The sequence below is a fragment of the Falco cherrug genome, chromosome 3 (genome assembly GCF_023634085.1).
Source record: "Falco cherrug isolate bFalChe1 chromosome 3, bFalChe1.pri, whole genome shotgun sequence".
NCBI lineage: Eukaryota > Metazoa > Chordata > Aves > Falconiformes > Falconidae > Falco > Falco cherrug.
In genome coordinates, this window is record NC_073699.1 from 107,846,697 (window position 1) to 107,873,191 (window position 26,495).

General features: G+C 39.3%; 1 protein-coding gene across 1 annotated transcript in view; it reads right to left on the reverse strand.

Annotated features, from left to right (window-relative positions):
* Nucleotides 1–4: 4 nt before the first annotated feature.
* Nucleotides 5–26,495, reverse strand: part of PLCH2 (phospholipase C eta 2) — a 121,804-nt gene continuing 95,313 nt past the window's right edge. Inside the window, exons 17-28 of the mRNA XM_055703797.1 lie at nt 24,794–24,952; nt 22,708–22,800; nt 22,141–22,241; nt 21,097–21,194; nt 20,098–20,280; nt 19,521–19,628; nt 19,212–19,336; nt 16,215–16,299; nt 15,544–15,690; nt 14,747–14,826; nt 6,782–7,841; nt 5–3,154 (exon numbers count right to left, since the gene is read on the reverse strand). Coding sequence (XP_055559772.1) covers nt 1,407–3,154; nt 6,782–7,841; nt 14,747–14,826; nt 15,544–15,690; nt 16,215–16,299; nt 19,212–19,336; nt 19,521–19,628; nt 20,098–20,280; nt 21,097–21,194; nt 22,141–22,241; nt 22,708–22,800; nt 24,794–24,952 — 3,987 coding nt within the window. The 3' untranslated portion in view covers nt 5–1,406. The remainder of the gene's footprint in view (nt 3,155–6,781; nt 7,842–14,746; nt 14,827–15,543; nt 15,691–16,214; nt 16,300–19,211; nt 19,337–19,520; nt 19,629–20,097; nt 20,281–21,096; nt 21,195–22,140; nt 22,242–22,707; nt 22,801–24,793; nt 24,953–26,495) is intronic.

The following is a 26,495-nucleotide window of genomic DNA, read 5'->3' on the forward strand; positions in this document are numbered from 1 at the left end:
CAGCTGGAAGGTTAAATATGTTTATTTTAGTAGTGTAAGGTGGTTTTACAAACAAATATTTAGATTTTGCAATATACACAAAAGAGTCGTTACAAACAAAAGCAAAATATCTTCTCAATAATAGGGACTCTATGCAGCCTGAAATAAAATTAAACCTCTGCTTCTCTTTAAAATGCATCTCAGTAAACATTCTTCTCCATCACTGATAAAATGTACATCTATAATAAATGACATAACTGGGGGGGGGGGGGGGGCACAACGTCATTAAAAATAAAAAGTTTAAAAAAAGGGGAGGAAAAATTATTATTCTGCTTAGGTTGGTATTTAATTCTAAATATGTCTATCTAAAAAATTAAATATCTCTTTTGTTTTAAAACATATAATTGAAAATTTTGCATGGCAGTGCAATACAGAAATAGTAAAATTCATCCAAAAAGTGCTATGTACAGCAGCATTGTTAAAATACCAAGAAGAAGGGATGATGCTGTTTTCAAGAAAAGACTAGCATGCTTTTTAGCCATTTCTGAATTAAAATCAGAAGATATTTCCTGTCTATTTTTAGTAATTCCCTTCTCTCTCCTGTCTCATTCCCACAGATGATGTTTTGAGACAAGGAACAGTCACAGTTCAGTGTAAGTGTGTGCATGTGTACATATATGTGCAGACATATATTTGCGTACACACAGACATGTATATATATATATTTATATTTATAAACAAGCTTGGTTTAAAAAAGCATTGCTTTGGAACATAGTGAGAGCTCTTCTTCAAAGAGTGAGACAACATGGATCTTCACTGGAATAATCAGGTCCACGATGGAAGATGGACTTTATCTACTACATTATTAATTCATGAAACAATTACACTACAATTTTGAATATTTCCCACCCTCAGAGGCTTCAGACTCTTCCAACAAATAAAACGAAACAGAGATCATGACTTTAACTCCACCCTCTTTTCATGGATCCACAACCTGTAAGAGCAAAATGTACCTTAGCTGTCATTAACATCACACAGATGTTTACCTATTATAAAAAGGAATTACTGAAAGTAGTGAAGAACATGAGATTTGCAGAAAGCAAACTGCAAACGCAAGAAGTGGTCACACACAAAGAGGCCAAATTTGAGGCTGGGAAAAGTGTCATTTTAAAAAAAAAAAAAAAAAAAAAAAAGAGGTCAGATCCAGGACTGTAAAAATACAAGTCTGCAATTTCACTTGATTGTTCTATTTCCATAACTGCTGACAAATTTAGCACAGCTTTTCTGCTGGAGTCATGACATTAAGTACCCTTACAATCAAGGGAAGGCCAGGAAGCACTGAGCCACATGAGGACATGTGCCTCTCAGGTCACTACGTTTTGTTTTGACAGGAATGTAAACATTGCCTTATTCAGCGCTCCCCAGAATTACAGTTTCAGCATAAAGAAGACTTCTGTGTCAGTGTTATAATCAGTTTGGTTCTTAGGCTGGGATGTAAACACGGCAGGAGAAGCCATATCCATACAAACTGCTTTTGCAACGCTGCAGGCTCCCTCTGGATTTCCCCTCTCCTCAATGGGACTCCCATTGAGCTGGCCCAGGCTCTGCAGCCGCTGCCTCTCCTGAGCTTGCTTCGCCCTGTTGGCAATGTACCGCACCCTGCTCTGGCTGCGGGATGAAGACCTGCGAAGGAGTCCCAGGCTCTCCCCTTCCTCTTCAGATTCAGTTGGATCAAGACTGATGGGAGAAGTGATATCATTTTCCTGCTGAAAGGCTGTCAGCTTCTTCAGCTGCTCGGTCAGTTCATCCTGGGATTTGACTGAGGATCTCAGGCCTGGAGAGCGGCGCTGCTCCCGCATCGATCGAGTGACAAAACTCCTGCTGATGCTACGGTATTTGCTTTCAAAAGTGCACACAATATCATCAGAGGTAAGGTCTCCAAGACTCTTGGATTTTGCCTGGTTATTCCCAACCATATCATGTGCTTTGGATTTGTTAGAAGACTGTCTGAGACTTTCTATATACAGCCTGCTCCAGGTATGCCTTCTAGGAATGGATGAGAATGCATCTTGAGGGCTCCTGGCAAGAGGACGGGGGCACAACTCATCTGCTGGCAGCTGGCCAGACCTCAGGTTAGGATTGGATTTGCTCTTGCTCACCATTGGCATCTCATTACTGGACGTTGTAGCAGACCGTGGACGCATACCCTTTCTTATGGCAAGGGGCTCAAAATTTTCATGACGGATGCCAAGATCTGGGAGGCTTTTGCGAGCTAGGTTGGGTAGAGAGAGGTCTATCACAGTGTCGTTGGAGGACATGCTGGAAGAGGAAGACATGCTGTCACGATGATTGCTGCAATCTAGCTTGCTCCAGATCCGGTCATTAACAGTGGCATCAAAGTATATTTCTGCTGCTGGAGACAGGCTACTTGGAATTTTTATTAAGGCTGAGGAGTCTGACACCTTCAGTCCTTCACTCTTGGACCTTCTTACCAACATGTAAGAGCTGGTCTGGGAAACAGAAACAGGTACAGCCTGTGCAGCCTGGGCTTTCTGGAAAGTATCTGGAGGCGAAGTTGTCTGTGTGCTGTTAATCCCACTGTTTTGCTGCAGCAGAACACCTGCTGTGCCAGGTTTTGGCCCTTTGGATTCAATGGTGCTTTTCGTGTCTGGTAATACCTGACCTGGTCGGTCACTTCGCTTCTGGCAGTTTTCAACAGGTTGGCCAGCAGTCTTATCTGCTGCCACTTCCAGCCAGGCTCTTTGCGGATGCCCTGCCAATCCATACTCATCTCCAGCTTTCCCGCGTGCCTGTGTCCAACCATTTTCTTCTTCAAGACATCCTGCCATGCTCGTCCTCTCATCTTCTTGGACTACTAAGCTGGTGTCATCTGCTCTCGCGACTGCCTGCACTTGGTCTTCTGCAGCCAGATTTGTTCTTTGTTCTCTACTGAGTAGAGATTCTTGAGGTTGGTTGGATGTGCTGCTTGCTTCTGATCGAGATTCGGTGGAATGATCAGACACAGACCCTTCTTCAGAATCACTGTAAGGAGTAACGGGTAGAGGGAAGAAAAGGCTGGCATGATGGTTTTCATTGGCAATAACAGGCTCTTCAGTGATAGTTTCTAGGCTGCATAAAGAAGTGACTGACCTCTGTATTGAGAAATGGCAGACATCTACTTGGGAGACATGAAAAGACAGGAAAAACAAACAAGAAAAACAGAGATACAGGGTTAATTAGGTATTACAAATGGCAGTTTAGCTGAAGATTTATTCTTTATGTGTTATATTGTTTTTAAGGTAGTAGTTGCATATATTAATCACAATTTTTAAAATAACTTCAGATTTCAAATGTCTGGCTAAAGGCAGTAAAACTTTCTGCTTGTTCTGTTTTAGCTGCCCAAAAGCCCCGTCACTTTCAAAAAATCTCAGTTAATGCATAATAGCACTTTTTTGATTATCTTATTCAAACAACTATACCCATGAATTTCTTTGTGTCCCCTCTCATAAACTAACTTTTGTTCCTCCACCATCCAGCACCACTTGAACTGCTCTTTTCCTTCCTTCCAGCATTCAAACACGTCAGTAATGATCATAATCGGATCATGTACAACAATCAGAACCACCACTGCCCAACCAACAGGTATGATCCCAATGATCAATTACTCAGAACAGAAGCAGCATAGGACTTTTGGAGCAGATTACAAATCAAATTATCTGTATGCATACAACGGAATGTAGTCAATGTGCCTTTTAAAATCAGAACAAAAACTTTAAACAGACTCTGTTTTCCTAAAAAACTTTGTTATTTCTTTTCCAAAACACTATACAGACACATGGTTCACAAACATCAGGCTGACAGTACAATCCTGAAGAATCACTGCGGCCAACTACCTGCAGAAAATGCTCCGTCCATCTGCAATGTTTATAACCTGTACCCTAAGAGCAATGCATTCATGCCACAAACACATCTCCAAAACACAAGGCAAACATGCATTTGAGAACGAGCAAAGCACCTCTGAGCCAGACAACAACCTTAAGAATACAGGAGCAGGGAATTATAAGGCAGGAAACAACAAAAACCAGGGCTACAGGCAACAAGGTGCTTGAATCAGTGACACTCAGTAGACAGTTACCTTTGACTTGCTTGTCCTTTCAGTTCTTAACTAGAGAGAGAGAGTGTGCATGTAGAATAGGACAGAACAGAGGAAAAATCTAGTTAATGTAGGGAAGGCAGGTGCAGATAACAGGACAAATTAGTGCTGAGGGAGGGAAGGGAAACAGACAGAAATATTCACACATTTTTGTAGGATCCTAAGAATTTCTGACCAACCAGAGCACTCAATGGAATCCATAAAAGGACAGATAATATGTCCATTATTTTTTCATAGAAGAATGGAAAGCAATTTTTGCTACTGTTCAAGAAATGCACTCCATCGGTCCAGGGAATGGAAGCTAGCCTCCTCTCCTCCAAAGGCCTCTCCTAATGCTATGGGAAAAATCATCTGCATGACCAAAAAACGCCAAGGCAATACCGGGCCTCTCCTGCCAGCACCGGTACTGCCAACCCCACGTAGTGACACAGAGCTTAGCAACGGGGACAGCTGTTCAATGGCCTGTAGTACATTAGCTGGGAGTGATAAAAGGGAAGAAGGCACCTGTGCCCGTAAGCAAAATGCACCGTTTGCCACACAGCAGGCTCTTCGGTATCCGGAGGAGTATCGGAAGGAGTCCAGAGCTGATCAGACTAACGAGCTCTCCTTCCCCCCATCAGGCCAGGCCACCAGCATAGATTAAGGCACGCTTTCAAGGCAAAATACTGGAAACTGTAATGCTGTTGCCATAAAGGGGACAACTACAGACTATAGTTTCCTGTCTCATCCTTGTGGCACTTCCCATTAACAGAATGTTAATTATGAAATGCAGCCATATTAGGCTAACGTTATTGGTTTCCTTGGTTTCTTGGCCCAAGGCTCTAAAATAGCAGGCGGATGGGGGGAAAGCATGCTGTTTGTGCAAACATAGCGTTTGTCACTGGATCATCAGCATCCAGTCCAAGTGACTGTTTCACCATTTTAAAGGTTTGCTGATTCCATGCTTGAGAAGTCAGATGGATTTAATCAAATTTCAAGCATACCACAATATTTATTTAGCGACATGGGGGGCTGGTGGGGAAGCTGGCACTGATAATGGGAAATGGTTTCATATGTCACTCTACTCAGAGCTTATGAAAAGCCTAATGCCAATAATTTAGGCATAGAAAGAATTCTGCTGCTCTGGATTAATTTCAAGTCATGGGAACCGGCAAACTTCTCCCCTCCCCCTGCCATTGTCCTGGTATTTTCCTAAAAGCTCAAAGCAGATATTGGAAAAAATATGTTAAAAAAAAAAAAAAGAAAAAAAAAAGAAGAGAAATAAAGAAAAAATACATGTAGGCACCCAACCAGATTAAACTGATCAAATAAACAGAATATTTTAAATTTATGTATGAGGCTTTCAAAGAAGTCCACTATAGGGGGGCAGTTCAGAATCTATTACTAAAAAAATTATATCTGAATATATTTATTATATATCATATATATTATATATCCCAGATATAGGGATTATATCTGAAGAAGGACCAAAGTCACTTAACTGTTCCTGAAAATGAATGTAACCAGCAATGTCCAAATTCCTTGGACAATTAAAAGGGGAAGTGGGGGGATTTGAGGAGAAGCTCTTGTAGTCATAGACAAAAGCTGTATTTCCTTAATTCCTCTTCACAATTGAATGAAACAGAGAAAATCTCGTCAAAATCTCTTTCCTCCCATCCCTGCCAAATCAGGAGGGGAAAAAAAAGGCACTTTCCTTATTAATATGTATACCTTGATTGCCTCTATATTTCTATTTTCCATCTTTACAAACAAAAGTTCATGAGTAAAGATATGGTCACATGATCCCCGTGACCACACGCATATTTCTGGCCTGAAACGACTATAAAATGCTGCAGCTTAAGCAGCCTTCCTTTAAAAGGACCATTTTACTTTGCAGTTGGGAAATGCTAACAGTCCACCTAGCTTTGATGTCAGCTAACATCAGATCACATACCTTGCTTCTCTACATTATGCAACTGCACCCTCGGGTCACAGTCAAATCACTTACATAACATTAAGTACACCTATAAATGTTTGCATGCCGAGGATTTATACATTTAGGACCAGAATGGTCTGCTCTGTTCATAAAATGTGATCTCCTGAATAACCCAGACCAGAGAATTCCAGTAATCCCTGAACTAACGGCAGTGATTTTGCAAGTTCTTTGAGGAAGGAACTGGCTTTATTGTTAGCGGAGTGCACATTAGACATCATTTCTGTTGTAGTTATCCCTCAGTGAAACACAAATACCAATAATGGAAATATTGTTTGTTAATATGGGTTTCCCATATTCAATCTCTACTTGATGCTCTGGTTTGGATCTTAAAATTTACTTAGTATACCACACCACACTCACTAAAAAAAACAAAACCAAAACCAAGGAAACGAAAAGCCCTGAACAAACAATCCAAACATTCATGGACTACTGACAGTTTTACTACTGCAGATGGTTAGCTAGGCATGGAAAGGACTAATCTAAACCAGACACATCTAGTTAAAAAATAAAATAAAAATATTTATGCAGACTTTTTTTCTGTCATTGCCAAAAGTAAAGAAAACGAGCTCTTGGTAGCAAACAACATACAGGAGCTTCTAAGTAAAGATGCTATGCAGAAGCTGAGACAATGATGTGATCTAAGGTGCAGAAGGGTGAAGAAAATCTGGTCTTACCAGTAAAGAATATAGGGGATTTACTTCGAATTTCCTCCATTTTTTGAACGAACAAGGCATTCATTTCCCTCTGTAGGGTGCCCACTTGCCTTCGAGAAGTTTCAGACCAGCGACTGGGGAATTCTGGGCTTCCAAGGCTTTCTAGACTGCTGGAGTTGGAGGATATAGAGCCATTGCTGGCTGCAACCAAGTTGACAGTGCTTCCATACTTGCCACCTGATTGGCACTGCCACCGCTGCCGGGAATGAGCCTTTAGTCCGTGACATTTAGATTCAAGACTTTTCTTCCCTGGGGTCACAAAAGACTGAGTGCTCCTTGTTAGATCATCGGCAGTTCCAGGGCTGCTGCAAGACTGCAAATCTGCTTGCTGCCTGGGCTGACCTTTAACAGCCCAGGTTTTTAGCTCTAATCTCTCTTCTCCAGTTATACTGCTATACTGATCGTGGTGAAATATATCTTTAGCAATAGGCCTGGTAGGCTGGTCACTCCACTTGCATTCTAGATCTGGGCTTTCTTTGGAACCAATCATGCATTTCATGCAATTGGTGGCCACTCCAATCCTACCAGAACTGTTGATGGCACAGCGTGCAAAGACACTTTGCTTCTCACTCTGGTGCTCCTGAAGCCGGACCCTGTTAGACCTCTGTATGGGTTCACTGAAAGCAGCACCCCCTTGAGCACAACTCTGGCTTTTGGCTTTACGAGAACCATGGGCCTTACCTTTCAACCCCTTGCCGTGCACCTCCCCAGTGGCACCATCTCGGGGAGCTGGTGACAGACCAGCACTTTCTGGCTCTTGCTCAAAGCGAGGCTGTGAGGCATCTTCCACTTCACAGGCTTCACCGACACCTTCGCAGCTGTTGTCTTTTGTGTCAAAAGCGATTTCAGGAAAGCCCTTCTTGTTCTTCTTCTGGCTTTTGGTGGGTGCACTGGCTGTCCGTCTCAAGATGTGGCTGCTAAAGGAATGTTTGCGATGGAGCTGACCAGCAGCATGACTGTCCAGAGAGGCCTGCTTTGGATTTCTGAGAAACAGGCCTTTGAGACCTAGAGCTTGTTTGGCCTGGAAGATTAAAAAACAAAAACATAAGTCCTTAACAGAAAATGCCAATCTCTTCCCCTGGGCACAGGAACTCCTGTACAAATGATCAGTTCGCATATGCACGCACATACAGAGTCTCCCACCATGTTCCTACCGTCTCATGAGAACTAAACCAGAAATAGATTAAGAATAATAAAAAAAATCAGTAATGGCAACTTTGAAAAATTTCACATCTTTTTTTGCTCTACTACAGTTTTAGATGAAATTTTCCAAATAGGTTTATCCCCATATTTGTCATAATTTCCTTACTAGCTTATAGCTACTTACAACATGAGCGTGAGGATTAGAGATATTGAAAAGAAAAAGTAAAAAAAAGGAAATGCTTCAGTCTACAAGGATCTAATTCTGAAAGCTGAAGAGTTCTCAATGTGTGTTAAAGCCACAAAGCTTGAGGTATTCATAATGCCACACATTTCAGACTCTAAGACTAAAGTTAGATGCTTCCTTTTGAGCAATACAGCTTTCTGGGGGTTTGTTGTTTGTTTTTGTTCTCTTAGACACAAAGCTCTGAGAGGCACGGGCTGTTTTCCAACATAATGCACACGTTTAAAACAATTCTGTCCTGACGGTTTAATGACACAGCTATACTGCAGAACCTGGATGACGCATAGGAAATCAATTCACTGCAGGAATCCAAGCGTAAGTGGAGACTTACAAAACTTAAACCAGCCCCCAGCCTCCCCCTTAAGTAAAGATGCAAGTCTCCTAGATTCCCAAAGTCATCAGCCAGAACAGCAGTACTCCTCCCAGGGCAACACGGAGCAGGTAAAACAGATTCTGGCTCTGAACCACCTCTGAAAGGACCACCACTGGTACAGAGCGAGAGTACAGAGACCAGCTTTCTAACCCCGGCACCCAAAGCATACATATTTAATGTCTGTGGTGTAAATGCTTCCTCTGAATGGCCACAGAGGAATTAGTACAACAGCTTCTGCACTGTGAATTCACGTTTTAGCAGACCGTGCTCTAATAGGAAACCCTGAGCCAGGCTTCAGCATCACACCATAATAAAAAATTAAGCAACAAATGCCACAAGCTTATGTTATCTTAAAGGGTCGTAACTAGCTTTGTGGCCTTGCTCAAATGAAGTCCAGCTAGACTGCACTAGTTTAAAAAAAAAAACAAACAATCACCTGCAATTTTGTAGACTGGAACATGTTAGGACCGGCCCAATTAGAACTGCTGGTGATTTCCATTAAATTGGAAACATAGAGCTGAATTATCTGCCTTGTGCAGAACATTACACTTGGGCAGAACTGGACATCAAACGCTGTCAAACCTGATTTTTCTTGTCTCAAACAGGAGATAGTGACAAGTACTCATACATTAGACAAGAAATCTGTGGCATGGAACAGAGGTCCCAGCTCCAGAACAAAACTGAATGCTCTGAGTAAATGAGAAGAAGAAACTGGAAAAAAGCACCCAACAAAACAAGCTATAGAAATAGCAGTAATTTTTAAAAGTTACATCAAAATAATTCTAATTTTACTTGTCACGCACCATGAAGTGGTTACAGAATTTAGCTGATAGTGACCTCTTAAGCTAAAGAGCATTCTTGACTTAAAACAGGTAATAATAAATAGAATGTTTGAATGAAGATTTACATTCTTTAGGAACTGCTGGGAAAAAAACAGTGGATGTAAGAATATCGTATTTTTTCAGTATAAAGGGCATCTACACTTCAAGTTAATTGAGCACTGTCATGAATAGCAGTTGAACCATGTGCATAACAGATGATCATCAAAATTTTCAAAATTTCACTTTCTACCTGTGTGATTACATTTTGATAATTTCCTACCATACAACAGTTCTCCAAAGACACTCATGTATGTTTTCATCACTGAAGAAACACACTATAAACAAGTGAAGTTAGTCAGGGTGATAATACAGTACTTGATATACTTCAGTACTTATTTAAGCATTAAACATATATATTCACCATCATAAATCTCCCACCATCATACAACTGATTCACATTTCAACGAAACAGAGTTTCAGCATTCCTGTAAACATTCCAGGTGTACTTGCCAACTTTTAAAGCAATAGGCTGATGCCTGATAAATTGGGTTTGCTCTGTAGGTACAGTCTCATGCACATAAATGACTTAAAGCAGAGAAAGAGGCGTTTCCCTTCTAATCTACCCCTCCTTTGTTCCCTTTATTTCCCAGTTAGATCAGACTCTCTTTAGTAGCTGTAGCATAAAGAAAGAATGAATAGAAAGAGAGTACAGAAGCCTGTGATTGAAATGCATTGTAAGAAACCCACGATAAAATTTGATTTGCCTCCATGCTTGCTGGCACTCGCTGTCAGTTCAGTTTTTACCCTGTGATGTCATGTGAGGTCACATCTCTGCAGTGCCAAACAATAGCACAGAAATGTCTCATTTACATTACAATGGTCTATCTTTCACCCCAAAATATTTGAGTGCATGCTCATGCATTTCAAATTTTGCTTTGTAGGACTTTTGGATAGATATTACTGTACAGTAAGCCAGGGTTAAAAGCTGCTTTCATTCCTGAGCGTCCTGCACAATCTGGCATATGGGATCAAGGTTTATTTGTCTGACACAAAGCCCCGTGAAAGCATTCAGAATATTATTTTTATAATTGGCTCAAGTTCAGTTACCAATGCCAAGACCTAGTGTGAGGAGGAGATGCTTGAAAAGAGACCAAAAATGGCCTTTAAAAGTATATACAGGATGAGATGAAGAAGGTAGGGATTGATTTTTCCCATACAAGGCAAAGAAATATCATTTAAATAATAATAAACCTTCTGTGCTGGACTATTGAAAAATCTGCTTGGATCATTGTGGATTCACTTTCACTAGAAAGTTTCAAACCGACATTATGCATTTGGAAAAAGCATTCTTCTCCAATGGAGACAAGTTGGCAAGTACACTAATTTATTGCGATAAAAAATTCAGACAACACAAATATTTGCAACCCCCAGAAAAAAATCATCACACACACACACATACACACAAATAATACCCAACAAAAACAAAAGACTGATGGAATGGGTGACACGCAGTGCAGGGCCCCAGGTATCATTCTAGCTTCGGTGCATCTTTGTTAAGCTAGCCACTATTGCTTGAATCCATGGAGTGATTCAAGAACCCAAAGACAAATTTGGTTAACTTAGGTGGTAAAAAAAACTTTAAAAAAGGAAAAATAGAAGAGAGCCATTTTGACGGAGATCCAGAACATGTGCTTTCAGCTTCTAATCCAGTGTTTACAGGGCTGTTTCATTCCTTAAAGCAGACTTGGAAAACAGCATAAAAAGCTTTCCCACAATTTAGCAAACAATTCACTGTTAATGTTCTTTTCCATGTGAAAGAAGTGGTTTGAATTATAGCACACCAGAGAAAAGACGGCAGAGGTAGAGACTCACAAAAAGAGAGAAAAGGAGGGCACAGAAGAAGGACTTTTATCCTGGATCTGCTTCATATATGGAAGGCTCTCTGGCTGATCAATGACACAACAGAACTGACCAAGTCAAATGTTGCAATTCATGTTACATGAGTTGAAGAGCTTCAAAATGCTAATAAGGAAACATTGATGCTAACGAAGCAACTAGTTAGAGGCATGCAGGTGTGTGGTGGTGGTCACTACACCTCCCAGAGACAGGAGGGGGTACCTTCAAGGCGTCTAAAAATGCTCTGCTTCTAAAAGTAGACTTTTTTGACATAGAGAAGCCCACTGAAATCACAAACAGACAGAGTAAAAGCAAAATAACAGTGAGGGAGGATCTCAGAGATATGCACATCTAGAAAACCACAACAAATTCTGCAATACATGAATAGACTACAGAAGAGACAGAGACAAAGAAAAGTGTCTCCAGGAAACAGCACAACCTAAAAGAGATTTCAGTTAAACACAAATTAAAGTGGGAAAAAAAATAAATCTAAGACTATGCTTTAGTAATATCAAGCTACTGAGCAGGTGGAATATCTACATTTAGAAAAAAGCCCCAAAAGGTTAATGCTTGCATTTATCTGGATTAATAAAGGATGGGGAAAACCAGGCTGATAACTGTGCTGATTTTTCTGCCCATAATTAAGAGATGGGAAACAGAGAAATAATTCTAGTTTTAACATAACTCTATTAACTGAAGAATCAAAGCAGAACATGATTCAGAGAGACCAAACCAGAAAGGGCTGTGTAGTATTTGTTCCATATTTTCAGTGGTTTTTATTTAGAATCATATATAAATAAAAACCAACACATTCAAGCTTTCCTTCCAAACCCTTGTACTTTAATCACATCAGTGCACAGCACCAGCATCTTAACACCAGCAAATCCAAAGAAACTGTAATGATAATGAGAACCAACAAGGGACGTCCAATAGACTTACAACATGAAAAGGCAATGAAGCACTCAAAAAACAAATCAGTGCAGTAGATTGAAAGCTAGTGGATTAAGGACAGGGAGGAGAATCTGTGATACACAAGGGTCTTTCAGTTGTTGAAAAAACTTACCAAGAAAATCTAATGTCCTCAAAATAGCTGTCAAAGTTTAAATGGGCATGCCTAAATGACTCTGTATTGCCCTACGGCAAATTATAACTATCACCAGCTGGTTACTCATGAAGAAGCCAATAAGAACAAATAAATATGAAGGGCTAGGGGAAAAAATGGTTAAAAGACAGATAATGGCTTGCAATATTGACCAAGGTTTGAGGTGAAAACTCTGAAAACACTCACAAAGACTACGAACACTGGCTCTTTCATGAAACACTGCAATCTAGAGCAATGACTTCAAAGCTGATGAAGTTAACTAATCAGTGATTAAGGCAGGCAGACCCAGTTTGTCTTTTATTTAAAAATCCCATTTGCCAGCTGATACACTAAGCTACAGAAATTGACTTCCAGTGAAGGATGCTGAAATACGTGCTATCCTTGTAAAAGCAGGGAGACAGCAGCATAGAGGACATCACCTGAAAGTCACAAACAACTGCAGCATTGTGAAGCACACAACACTGGGAAAAGGAGCAGAATCTGCCTATTCTCCACCATTTTGATGGAGAACAGAACAGAAAAAAAATTACAAATAGGATGAGCAGGGCTGGCCAGGACAGTCACCTTCTCAGCTGGATGCGTACAGCAGACAGACACCTGTTTTTGTTAAATGACCTAGGTGAGGGACACAGTCACTAACCAGATCAATTCAGCCCCCACTGGCCTCACACCCAAGGCTGAGCTATCTAACTTTCTTGTCACAACCATGGAGAGTTTGATAGAACTAATCAATAAAAAGCAATAGATCTGAACACAGTAACTCCAAAGAAGTTCATGACAAAGTTTAAAGCTGTTCGAATCAGAGCCAACGCATGCATCCAGCAAGTGCCTCTAAGGTTACTGAGACAGCTGCATCCCTACCCACAGTCAAAACAGGCATGACTTAGTCCTACACGGTTCCTTTGAACCCCAAAAACATAGTCAGGTAAGATCTTAGCATTGAAATGTTCAGTATGCCATCAGTTTTCCCTGAATCCTGGGACTAAATGACCTTTTTACCACACCCTGGGTGCTAGCCTTTTATCTGTGACAGGCTTTACAGTCCAAAATTAAACACTGCTCACCTGTTCTGTCCTGCTCAGACCAACACCAGCCACCTCTCTTTCACATAAATATTCTAAAGTCTCTTGTTCAATGGAGCTAAACTCAAACAGGTTCATAATGCCATCACAGGGGATTTCAGGCAAGACTCCTAGCCCTGTCAGGATGAAGCCTTACCTGCCTAAAGGTTGTGTATTAGACATTAAGTAAAAAAAGCAGGAACAATGTGTATTAGACGTTAAGTAAAAAAAGCAGTAAAATGCCTAAAGAGACATTCTTTCCAGAAACAGCCCTTTTTCCTATAAATACAAAACCAAGATTTTCTGGGATTTATCTCTGTTTCATCTCACCAAAAAAAGGGATTAAAATTTAGCAGCTTAAAAAGCTGTTTTGGTTTTCAAGGATTGTTCCCATTCCTTCCAGGAACAGCCCCACAAAAGGCACTCCGGATTCCCAGCCTGTTCAATGCCTCCTCCTTCTGACACGATGCTGATATCACAGCTGCAGAAATCAGAGCCTATCGCTGCCAGTGGATATAAACTGGTTTTGAGATTCTCAGGGCACTGTAAGATACTCGGCTGCCTGAATTTCATTGAAATTAATACCATGGAAGGAACTAAATCCAGTGTACTCTGAGGACAGAAGCTATCTCATTTTCAGCTGACCTAGGAAAATTTTGAAATTAGGGCTTTCCTTTCAGCTTGGAGTTATCATGTGAATTTAGATATAGCACCCAGCTAGTTGTATTTTTCCTGCTATGGGAAGCAAACACAGTCTTAGTAACAGATAAGCAGTGAAAATAAGCCCAACAACTATTACAAGGATAATCTTTCCTCTGCATTTTAAGTGTTATTATGGAAAAAAATCCCAAAGGAAATAACGCTTAAGAATTTAATTAAATTTAAAATGCAAAAGCATCAGGTAGACAGAGCCTTTATAGAATAAGACAAGCACTCATGGTTCAGGAGTACAACCGTTTGTTCACCAAGGTGCACTCACTGTATTGGACACAACCATGCTTGCTGATATAAGTGTGTGCATGCTGCAATGAAATAACCTTCCCCTTGTAGCTCCCTCGAAAAGGCACTGCAACAATCTCTTTTTATAACTTTCCCAATGATTTGCCTTTATCTCCATGTATATTCAGAAAGATCTCAGGCTACTGTGACAATCACAGAGATAAAGTTTACTCCAGTTGAACAGATATCTTAGCTTGGACCTTCACCCAGGGGGGTCCCTAGCACGATACTAAATCCTGTCAGCTCATTTACATATGCAAGCTGTATGATACTACACCGAAGGCACTCACCTTACCACAGATATCATTAATAGCCACATGAACGAAGATGGATGCCTCTTCTATACCCTCCAGGTACACGTGTCGGTAACCTGAAACAGAGTGAACAAAGCTGACAAGGAGTGGAAACAGATGATGTGAAGAGTATCTAGAGACTTTCCTTTTGTAAACAGCAAAAGAAGTAGATCAATTTTTTCCCAGCTCCTCCCTGCAATAAGACCCCAGGCTTGTGCATCACCTAGCCATGCTCAGTTATCTAAGAGTCACACCACTTACAAATTTAACTGCCCCTTCTTCTTGTCTGTTTTATTTTATAGAAATGTCATGTCCTCTTGTTAGGGTTTTTTTCCCCAGTGTCTGTTATTGCTGCTGTCAGCAATATCCATGACTTAAATCCATGACTTAAACTTGACTACATTCTCTCTTGGGGACTTACAGTCCATTATTAACACTGCAAATATTTCAACCAAGTTCATTTTATTGGGAATGGATGTTTGTTTTCAATCTTAAACACACATTTCATTATTTATGGTAGTTTTCCAAGTCCACAATATTTAGCCATCCTGCTTAACAATCTTATCCATTTTTTGAAAATCTAGTCTCCTTAGAGTTAATTGATTTAGTCTTCATCATCAAGTTAGTAGTGGACCAAGGTAGAGAACTCAGGGTCCAGACTCCCAGTCTCTTGTTCTAACTAGAAACTTCTGTAGCAGTCACATGCACACACATTAATCCAGCACTTGCAGCTTCAGTTATCACAAAAAAACGTCCTAGCCAACTGAACCGGGATTTCACCATCTCTGTCTTACCTGGCATCATACTGCTGAAAGCTATTGTTCTCTGTCCAATAAAATCACGCCCAATTGGATCATGATCCCAAACAAGAAACCGAATCAGTGCGATCTCCGGCATGTGTACAGTGAACACCAACGTTTCCTCCCACATTGGGTTAAAACCTTGGAATGAAGGAATCGTCTTTTAGATATTTCATTCACAAAATGCAAGAATAAAGACGACTGCCCACATAAGGAAAGCATAAACAGCAATGTCATTCTAGTTTTCCTAATAGTTTAATCACTGTTCTTCAAAAATCCAGTACTTCATTCACTCCAGCAGGAGACACAACAGCACAAGAATTTGCAATAAACAGTTGGATCTTAACTTCTGCCCTGATTTCAGCAGGTGTTTGGACAATCTGACTTTCCTTTGACCACAGCAAGCTCAAAATACCCTTCTCTCATACACAATGAGAAGTCAGACAAACAATTTGTTTTACACAAAGATCTTCACAACGTTATACCAACTCAGTTGAACAATTTAAGACCCAAGTCTAATTAACATCAGGAATGCTTAAATCACTTTTTCAGTGCTTTGCCATAATAGGTATCAAATTTCATCTACTCATACCTTTATGAACACAAGTTGCTTGAAAGAGGAGGTTTCAGCCATAAAAAAAACCCTAAACCCCATATAATCTTACCATTATCATCAACTACTCTAGTTTGTTCTTTGAAGCAATCAACAGGTAAGCCTATAACTTCTACTTCAACAAATGGATCTATGATCTGGAAAACAAAAAGTAACATATTGAAAAGAAAGAGTGAAAAAGATGAAATTCAAGTGCATGGCTTTTACAGTGCAGGCATTGTACATTATTGTCTTTATTGGTTTTGGTTCTGAGATTTTCTGTAGTGGATTATTATGCTGATAAGAGATCTCTGGCTAAATCATCTAAAAGCGTAATTTAGAATAATCATGTTGTATGCATTTGTGATTCTTTGTCTTCATCTTTCTATTCTATTTCTCCATTGTAAAATGAACTTTAAACACCGGTCTGCATATGAATGTTTTCTAATTTAGTGTATATTTGAGTAAAAGCTTTAAAATACATTCAAAACAGACATTATGATAAATATGTTCTAAAGCAGCAACATTAAAAAAATCCCAACCAGAATCACCTGTCAAAAGCCTCAGTGTCATCACGGCACAATGGACAAGGCAATGGTCAAAAAAAAAGTGAGATATGAGTTCTACCTCTGGCCAGTTGGCAAACATCTGTTACTACCTTCCATTTCTGGAGGAAAGTCTGCTTAGAACGTAAGCTTCAAAACACCAGAGCAGCTAATGCAGAAGGTTGCTGTAATTACCTAAGACTAGGCAGCCTTTGACTCTCTTGAGACCTCTTTTAATTAAATGTGAGCCTTAACTGAATCACCTGAATTACAAGTTCCCTGAAGGCAACAGTGGGAAGGACATTCCGGGGATCACAGAGGACCACCATCCTGGCACAGGGTCTTTATATTCTACAGCCACAGAGATGTTCCTGTAACCAGCCTGAACCTCTACAGTTTTTAATTAGTGTATAAGTTTATTTTGTGTTGTCTGAAAGGATGACAGGTTTGATTGAGTTGAGTCTCAGGGTGACACCTCTGTCCCTATTGACAAGGAGTGGGAAAAAGCAGGTAGCTTTAAAAGGTTACTCTGTGTTCCATGCTGTGATGTGGCTCTCATAGAATTCTGTGCTGTCACTGAATTCAAATGACATTCAATTATATGTCATTTGAAACAGCAATCTGATACTCAAGTCCACCATCCATCGCCCAGGAAGTAATACTGAAGACAAGAGCACCTATAATCAACTCCTACATTTTTGGAAAGCTTGTTTCTGCTTTCAGGTAACAGGAATGTAACTAGTCAGTGTAATCTCAGAAAGAATGAAGAATCTTTTTGATGCTTAGAACACAAATGTTCCTGGTGCCAATGTCCCTATAGAATACTTTACCACTAAAGGAAAATCGGATGTGTTACATCTGTTTTTTGTTACTCTTTGAAAGACATCTCATTGACAGCAGGAAGACTACAGAATGTATTTCTCAAACATCTTTCTTTGTTTGCCTAGCTCTATCCTACAAAATCTTTTTCATAACACAGAGCGGTCACCACATTAAAGGTCTGATTTTCTCTGGTGCAATTATACGCAAAGGAAACATGGGATTTAAACACCGCCTAAGTTACTGTAGCTTTCAACAGGTCTTTTATTTCTGAGGGTAGGCTTACTTAGTGTAGATAACTGGCTTAGCTCAGGCACTGACAGCAATCACATCAGGGAGCACAGAAAATTGGGCAGGATGAGCCAGCCCACAAGTGCTTGGCAGGAGGTTAAACTCTTACTCAAGGTTAAACTAACTGCCAGTTTGCTATCTGGACAGACTGAGTGCAGATTGATTATTTGGGCATTTTATCTCAACAGTGTTAACTTTCCTATGTATTGTTGGCTCCTGACACAGGGAGTAAGTTCATACGTTTTGCAGGCACTTCTAGAGTAATCACTCAAAACTTGACTGCTAACAGTTGTAGGGAACTGGATTCATGGGCTCAGGTAGTTCTCTTCCAAGATTATGTTCTGCATGAGCTAATTCCCCTACTGTTCAGGGCAAAATGCAATTCCAACAGGTTATTCTTCATGTTCTGAAATATGAGTGCAATCTGAATTAGGACAAAATCCATGCTGTTGCATATGCAATATTAATAAAAATAGAAATAAAGAGAGAAATGTAAATTAATTAAAAAACAGGTAGGTTCTCTAAACCTTCAGTCTGACCCTACTGTGTTTGTTTTATAGGGAGTTTTACCTGGTTTGATGTAATCACCTAAAAACTTCTGTGGAGAAAGAGCACTTAGAAGCCAACCCCAACATTCATATAAAATTCAAGCATGTAAGAACTTGTTTGAGAGGTTTGATACTAATTGCAGGTGGCTAAAAGGAAATTTTAATTCTAACCAAACATCCTAGCATTCATTAAAGACCAATATTTAATAAAGTCAAGTGGATGATTGTGACACCAACAAACAGCATCAAGAAGAAAACCTCTTTTTAAAGTTGCTAAGAGGTTACAAATATGGTTCCTTTTAGTCTGATATTTCGTTAAGTGAAGCTGCCAGGAGTTTTGGGGAGCACCCCAAAAAATAAAAATTACACAACAGAAGCCAAAATGAAGGACAGAAAGAAAACATGTAATAATGCTGCTGCTAAATGGAGGATGGGAGCAGATTCAGGCGAGCAGAGGGAAGGGCTCCCAAGTAACTCTGCTTGCCTCGCCTGACTAGCTCAGCAGTTTTCTACATTTATTTTTTAAGAGACAGACAGACTTAGTTATACCTGCATGGCTGTTTTGGGGGAATGAGGACGTTTAGAGGACTATGGTGAGTAGAAACTCATCATGATGAGTTTATTGGCCCCTTTTTGCTTCTCCTGAAGGCACTGTATTGACAATTGGAGGAAAAACATCAAACCACCTCTGCGATGCTTAGAAGTGAAGGAAACTACCTTAAGATCTAGGATGCTAATGATCACATTTATTCATGTTCTATGTCTCCTGACAGATAACTGCAGGAAGTTAAATCCTCATCCTTAGCCCAGGCAAGATGGCAATAAACCTTGTGGAACACACAAGAACAATCACCGATTGTCCCATACCTCTCCTCTGTCTCCCAACATGGAATCACGTGGTTTTGGGAGTTGTTGGCCACTAATAATTCTTAGAACCAGCTGTTTCTTCAATTGACCAGGCAGTGGGTCTTCAGAATTTGGATTAAAGACACCTGTAAGAATGAGAAGTCACATAATGTGAAATAAGTCCAATTTTGGGGATTACTTTAGTTACAGATACCTCCTTGCTCATTTGTTTTTAGTATCAGAAAAGCATTTTAAATAAACTATAATAAGGATCCACACCCACTCTCCTCATGCAGTAAGCGATCCACTTATTTTGGTCCTTTTTCTTACCTTGACACATACAGTTTGGTTTGAGGACATAGCCACAATTCCCATTGGCACTAAATTTGGCCCGGTTCAGTTGCAGCATTCTCCCCTCTGACTGGTAGTTTAGTGCAACTATTTAAAAAAAAAAAAGTGCTATTACTTACTGAATACTTTAACAACATTCTTGTTTGTAGAACCAAGTTACAGGAAGGACAACTAAATACATTTTCACATTTGACTTCTTGGATGCAAAAACTCAAAATGTTTTACGAAAAAGAATTTTCTTGTATAACGCACATCACAGCTTCAGAAAGAGAAGCTCTCCAAAAAAGTCTGAACTCTGAAGTCCTCTTGCATTTGAGAAGTTCATTTATTTCCACTTATCAGACAATTACTTGCATGTAAGAAGCATGTTTGAGGCAAGGCACACATTTCAATTAATCTGTCTAGGTAACACATAGACAGCAACAATGAGGACTCAACTGTCAGTAAAGTTGGACGAGCAGAGAACTTAAGAGTATTTTAAGGGATGATTCCAGAGCTTCAGTTAAAACATCCCTCCCAAAATAAAACAAAAATAAACAAGTTTCTTTCTGCTCACCAAGTTGGCAGCCAGCATTCCAGAATGGCTGAGGATTGTAGTTGCTAGAGTCCACACGGTAAGATGATGGGTAGATGCGGGATAACTGGTGCTGGTTGAAACGTAGATACTGTGCTGGCTTTTGCTGCAGTATCTGGTGGGCTTTTGTTTCACTGAATGATGAAACCTGCCAGCTGGAAGAGACTACAACAAAGAAGACAGGAGATTAGAGGTAATCTCCTTATTTATTTATTAATAATCTAGATAAAGCATTTGAAACTGCATTGCACTAGTTCCTTATAACTATCAAGCATCATTTGCGTACAACCCACTCAGAGGGAACTATGCTTTTCTTACATTACAGCAAAATCATGCCGCTTATTGGAGAAGTTATGGTTGGGAAGATGAAGCACAATATAATGAATGACCTGAATCTTCATTAAGCTTAAAAAAAATTCTCTAAGATTTTTTTAATTTGGTCGAGGAAAGTATGTATCCTGGCAAGTAATTCACTCTTTCTGACACTCAACTAAAACTTGATTGTCAAAGTAAGATGTAGAAAACTTAGAAAGGGGACTGAAATATTCCAGAAATTTAATGCTGATATTTCATCAGATTTGACTTAAAAATCTAAACTTTAAGTTTTAAATGCTCTTCAGACCACTCTGCCCAAAAGCATTACCTAAGTCCTCTGTTACTTCCCAGGACGCAAGTGTTGTGTAGCAGCTTTTATACAAACTAGTGGAGACTACATGTGTACCACTTACTACCTGTAATGACTTTTTCTCCTTTACGGAAGCTGTCACACAACTCTAGACTCACTTTGTGGATTCAGAATGGCAAGTGATTAACTACTACAAAATAGTACAGCTTTATTGTGTGCAGCTCTTCTGTTAAAATCTTTGCACGGTGTGGGAGAACCAAATAGAAAACCAGCTTTTAATAAGAAGATGTGCCAGAACATAAACTTTTTGATTTCTTTGTATAGCAATTATTTTCAGCAGACTTAGTTCAACCTACTTTCAGTTTCAACATCGTGAATGCCAACAGACTTCGTGTATTTCACCAGGTCAGAGAGTGCTCTGGACAGCTTCATTGTTTTCTTCTGTCTGTTTATCCTGGAAAGATTAAACAAAATCATTTCCTATTAAGGGGTAAAGTTTATCTTTCATATTTTAAATAAATAAGAATGAATAAATGTAAGGTTTTCTTCTACCAAGGAGGTACTTAATAGTTTTATACCACAAAGAGTTTCATTGCCAAAGCACAGAGGTTGTGGAACCAACGGCATGAAAGTGTACAGGACAAGAAAGTCCTGTTCTTACATATTAACGGCAGTCGTAAGTATTCGCCTACTAAGATCTGGTGGGGAAGACTCTAAATTGCTTTGACTAAAGAGTGGAATATCTGTTCACATATATATTTACTTCTCAAGTCAAGTGCTAACAAAAAAACTTTAAATCCCAAAGAAATACTAAAAAATTAATTCTCTGATCCTCCTAATTTGTTTCAGGTTATGACTAACAGCACATCTACTAACTTCCCAAAGCAAGCTCCGAATTGTCCTAGAGAACAGCTTGATCTGATTTCTTACTTTTGAAGCTTGAAGCTTAAGCAACCATTCTGCAAAGGATCTTTGATGTCAGGATTTTTGAAGAGAAAATTTCAAAAGAAAAATCAAACTCATCACCTGAATGTTGACACAACTTCATTTGAAAAATTATGAAACAATACACAGAATCAGCTGGAGACTGGATACACTGCAAATCCACCTGAATGGATTCACTGGGCCACCACTCAAATGGCCTGTATGTCAGCTGGATGAGATGGTAAGAACTAAAAACACATACAAGGTCCACTGTACTTTGCTAATGAGTCTGAATGGCACCAAGAGCTCATTCTGATGATCCCATAGCAAACATCAGATCTACCCTTATCTGATTCCTGTCACGTGCCTGCAGCCTTCACAAATCGGCTTCCAGACCTGAAGAATATCTGTTTATTGGGTACATTTATGTATGAATCTTTTTAGAAACAAAATTGCCAAATCACTTGTTAACAAACCTGCTGCAATGTACAGAGCTCCTGGCTAAATTTCCTTGAGAATCCAAATCATCTTCACCCTCTTCCAGACTTGTTGCCTTTTTCAATTTGCTTCCTTTTTTCTGTGCCACAAGGAAATAAAACAATAATATCATGACTATCTGATCAACATTTGAGCAGCTGGATACAATTCTGCTTTTTTATGCCAATGGGTATGTTACTTACAGAAAATGGGAAATGACAGCTCTTGTAATAGTGCTGCAGAAGGATACTGCATGCACATGGGGAAGACTCAGCCCAATGTCAGAGCCTTTTTATAAAGGAATCACAAAGCCTCAGATAAAAGGTACAAATGACATTTTATGTTTTTCAGATTAGATCTTGGACACTTTCAGACACTGATGTAAATTGAAACTCTTATGCACAGTTCTAACCAGTTATCTAGCTTATCTGTTCAGCGAACAGTCTGATAGCAAGCCTCTGCCAGATAATGTAATTATGATATCCCCCTCCACCACTGTGTGCAAAGAAAAAAAACTATCCAAGAATACAATATCTAGTGCAGACCTCATCTATCGAGTGGCTCACCTTGCGTTTAGAAAAGCTGCCCATCAATGACCGGCCGTGCCTTTTACTGGTACTGAAGTCTTCCCCAGATTCCATGTCATCCTCAAGTTTATTCTAAAGCAACCAAACAAAATATAATGTATAAACAAAAAATATAATGTATAAACAAAAAATAATGTAGCAGACCAAACAGAGTGCTACAGACAGCATATTTAAACATCATCAGAAATAGTTTGGGAAGCAATTCTCCCTAAAGTGTCAACAGAACTGGACCAGACCAGTGCAGACTTTGGGGTTTTTTTATACACAAGCTGAATACAAAACATCTTGTATCCTGGCAGTAACTGCCATAATTTTTGTCCATGGGACCTTTCAGAGCAGACAAAAATCACACAAATACCTAACCTCAATTTTGTTTTCATCCAGGCAAAGTTTGAATGCCCTCATACCACATACATTCCTTGACACCAGACCAGTTTGCAGCTTAATATTTGAAATGCATAGTTTAACAGGACTTATTTCTGCCAATTACACAGTTTTACTAGGCTACTCTATGGTAAGAAAGAAAACTCTCATAATCCCTAAAAATCTATATACTTCATTGGTACCCCTGGTTTTTAATATGACCTTACAGTTTCATTGCTTCCTAGACTAATAAAACAAAGGTTAACACCTATGCAAAAGGATTCTTGAAGTGTTGGCCTTGTAGTTGATCTTACAAGAATAACTGATATATCATGTAAATCATTAGATTTAAAAGTACATACAAAACTCATAGCACAGAAAGTTTTGGGAAGCTGATTTTTAGCTCTCCTCTAGCTTTAATCCTTAGTTAGTGTACCTGTTTATTACTGGCAGATCTCCAATGCTTTTAATTTGCAGGCAACAATCTTTCTAAGCTTATTGTGTCTTATTACAAATTCTAAAATGTAAATGGCTCAACTTCACGAAGTGTAGTCTGTGGGCTGAGTACATTTTTACAAATAAGAATTATTACAAAATTAAAATACAAATGTAAATGCATAGAACATAGAGAACTGAGGGAAAAAATCCCAACTTTGATATGCACTTTTTATAATGGAAAAGAAAAATCTTTCTGTTGAAGTCGTTTCATGTGTACATTTCATGCTCCAATTGCTGTGTGGGCAAGAAAAAGAACCTTTGCATATCTGACTGTGATGTTCACCTGGCATCATCATTAAGTGAATGAATTCAGCTGTGAATCTGAAGTCGATAGTGTAGGATTTATTCAGTAAGCTAATAAAACACAATAAATGGAAAAGCTAAACACCTCTTTCTCTGAAGTCACTAGAGAAAGTCATTAGACCTTGGAGAAAGAGGTGGCTAGCATTTCAGTTTATATTTTGAAGGGCTGCCATACTTCATTATTCATCTGCAATAGCAGGCTATGCCTCTGCATCAAGCATAAAACTAGCTAAAATTAAAATCTAATTATCAGCAAAATAAAAAGAAGCTTCTACTAAATAGACACAAATGCAAAAAGTACTCTTCCTTATAATACAGCTTTTATATAAGCAACATGAGATATTAATAAGATGTCATGACAAAATGTTACAGAAAACATTACAGAAGAAGGGAATGTGGTTGCTTATATGTTGAATTAGCCAAATAAGTGGTCGGGGCAGTCATCCAAGAATGGAAAACATAGCTTCAAAATCTCAGTTCCACCTAAGTCTGACTGGGGACATGAACCTGGATCTGCGACCTCCCGGGTGAGTATTCTGGTATCTGGCTTTTCTTGAGTTGTGTTATCCTGGTTAACCTGGACAGGAGACGGGGCAAATAAACTCCACAAAATTCATTGTGTGTCTCGCTACTTGTTTTAAGGGAAGTGCTGAGTATTCTTTAGCTTCATTAGTACTATGATGGCTGCAGACACCTCAGGCAAATTGAGCTATATTTATACAGGAGTCTCAAAACAGATTTAAAAGCCCAACTTTAGACATTCACCTTTGAAAGAACAAGCATTATTGCTATGAAATGCTAGTATTATTTAGCTACAGAGACAAACAAAACAACAACCAGGTTGGGACTGGGGTGGGGGAATGTGTGTGTGTGTAAGTGAAGTACAATCAAACACGCTCACCTTCTTACTATCTGATTTTAGACCAGCCTTTCCTGATGATGGTAGAGCAGTAACTGCAAAATTGTTTGGATCTTCACAGTCACGGATTTTGGATTCTTTTATCAGCGAGTCAAGTTTCTTCTTTGCTATATTCTCCACTCTTTTCCTATTAGCAGATGCCTAGCAAAACAGAATCATTAAACTAGGTAGTGATGAAAAAGTCTTTGTAATTCCAGCCAGGATTATTGGAAATTAAAATGTTATATGCAGGAAGAAGTAGTAAAAAATAATAATAATAAAAAAGGTTGTTCATTTGCATAATGTGAAGTAGCTACCTGCAGCTCGGTTTCAGACTTTAAGATATGGAAGCATATGAGGCCCTGAAGTAGCTGAGCTGTTAGATCTACAGTGTAAACAGATTGTCTGAAGTGATGGGAGAGTCAAACTAATTACAGCAGTTCTAATTAAACCAAGACTGACCGTTAGCAGAGCTATTCAGATGCAGTATCTTTCACAAGCCAAGGATGTGCTAACATAGTTATTGCTGATGACTCCTCATACTGAACTGGATTAGCATATGCTATGTTTTGCAGTACATATTTAGTAAAAAATCAGATCTACTCCATTGTGCTGTCCAATAAGCCATTCTACACAAAAATTTAATAGTAATAGGTACATATCTGGAAACTGAGTATACAGCATCTCTCTCACACATTGGGGCTGATGGGCAGCATTCCCATGCTATGTCAAGGTTGACTCTGCAGCTACCATAGATGCAAGATTCTACTGGGTGGAATGGGAGAAGCTTGGGAATCTTGATTTCAGCAGTTCAAGGGCAAAATGTAAAACAGCTCCTGTTCCTTCCTTCCATGTACATCATAGCCCATGTGGGGGAAACAAAAAGAGAAATCCAGAGTTTTGTTTTTCATCCATGAGGCATAAACCCATAATCCCAGGTCTTTTAAGAGGTGACAGATTGTATTTTCTCAGTAGGCCTTAAGAATTCCCAGTTAAATTTGTCGTGAAACAAGCTATGATCTTCTGAGCTCTTCAAAATTTGGCTTAGAGAGCAAGCAAAATGTAGCAAATCTGGATTTAAAGCATCCGTAAACCTCACAGCAAAGTGAACTGTTTGTAACAAAGACAACAAGGTCAGCAAAGTAATGTCTACTGAGCCTTTAGTGAGAATGTTACACCCAGCCATAACATGTTATTACCTAATTTTGTTATGAAAGATGACACTTTTCTTATTAGCATTAATTTCTTGATCTATTTAATGGAAGAAAAACATTATTTGACATCTCTTTATAAATAGCATATGTGTGGGCTAAGTTGAAAAGAATCATGGCAAAGTAATTTCTAGCAATGAGACCTGCTAACATTTCTGCTTGTTCAAGTATCTGGACTAGGATCCTCTCAAAACAAACCATCTTTAAGTCTAGAAATTTTCTGGAAAACTTGGAAAATCAGGATCTTAAGTAACACAGTGCCTCTGATTTCAGCAGAGTGGTCAAATCACCTGTCTTTTTCCCTTTGGATATTGGAAACAGTCTGCCATACCTGGGACACAGGCAAAAGAACTTGAAAACACGGGAAAACAAGCCGAGTGACCTTCATTGATCACAGTGTCGTTTCAACAAATGTCCAATTCTCATTTTATTCAGTTTGCGTAGTTGTACTTTCCCTGTATGGTCACCTTCATAGGTAGCCCCTAAGTGGGTTG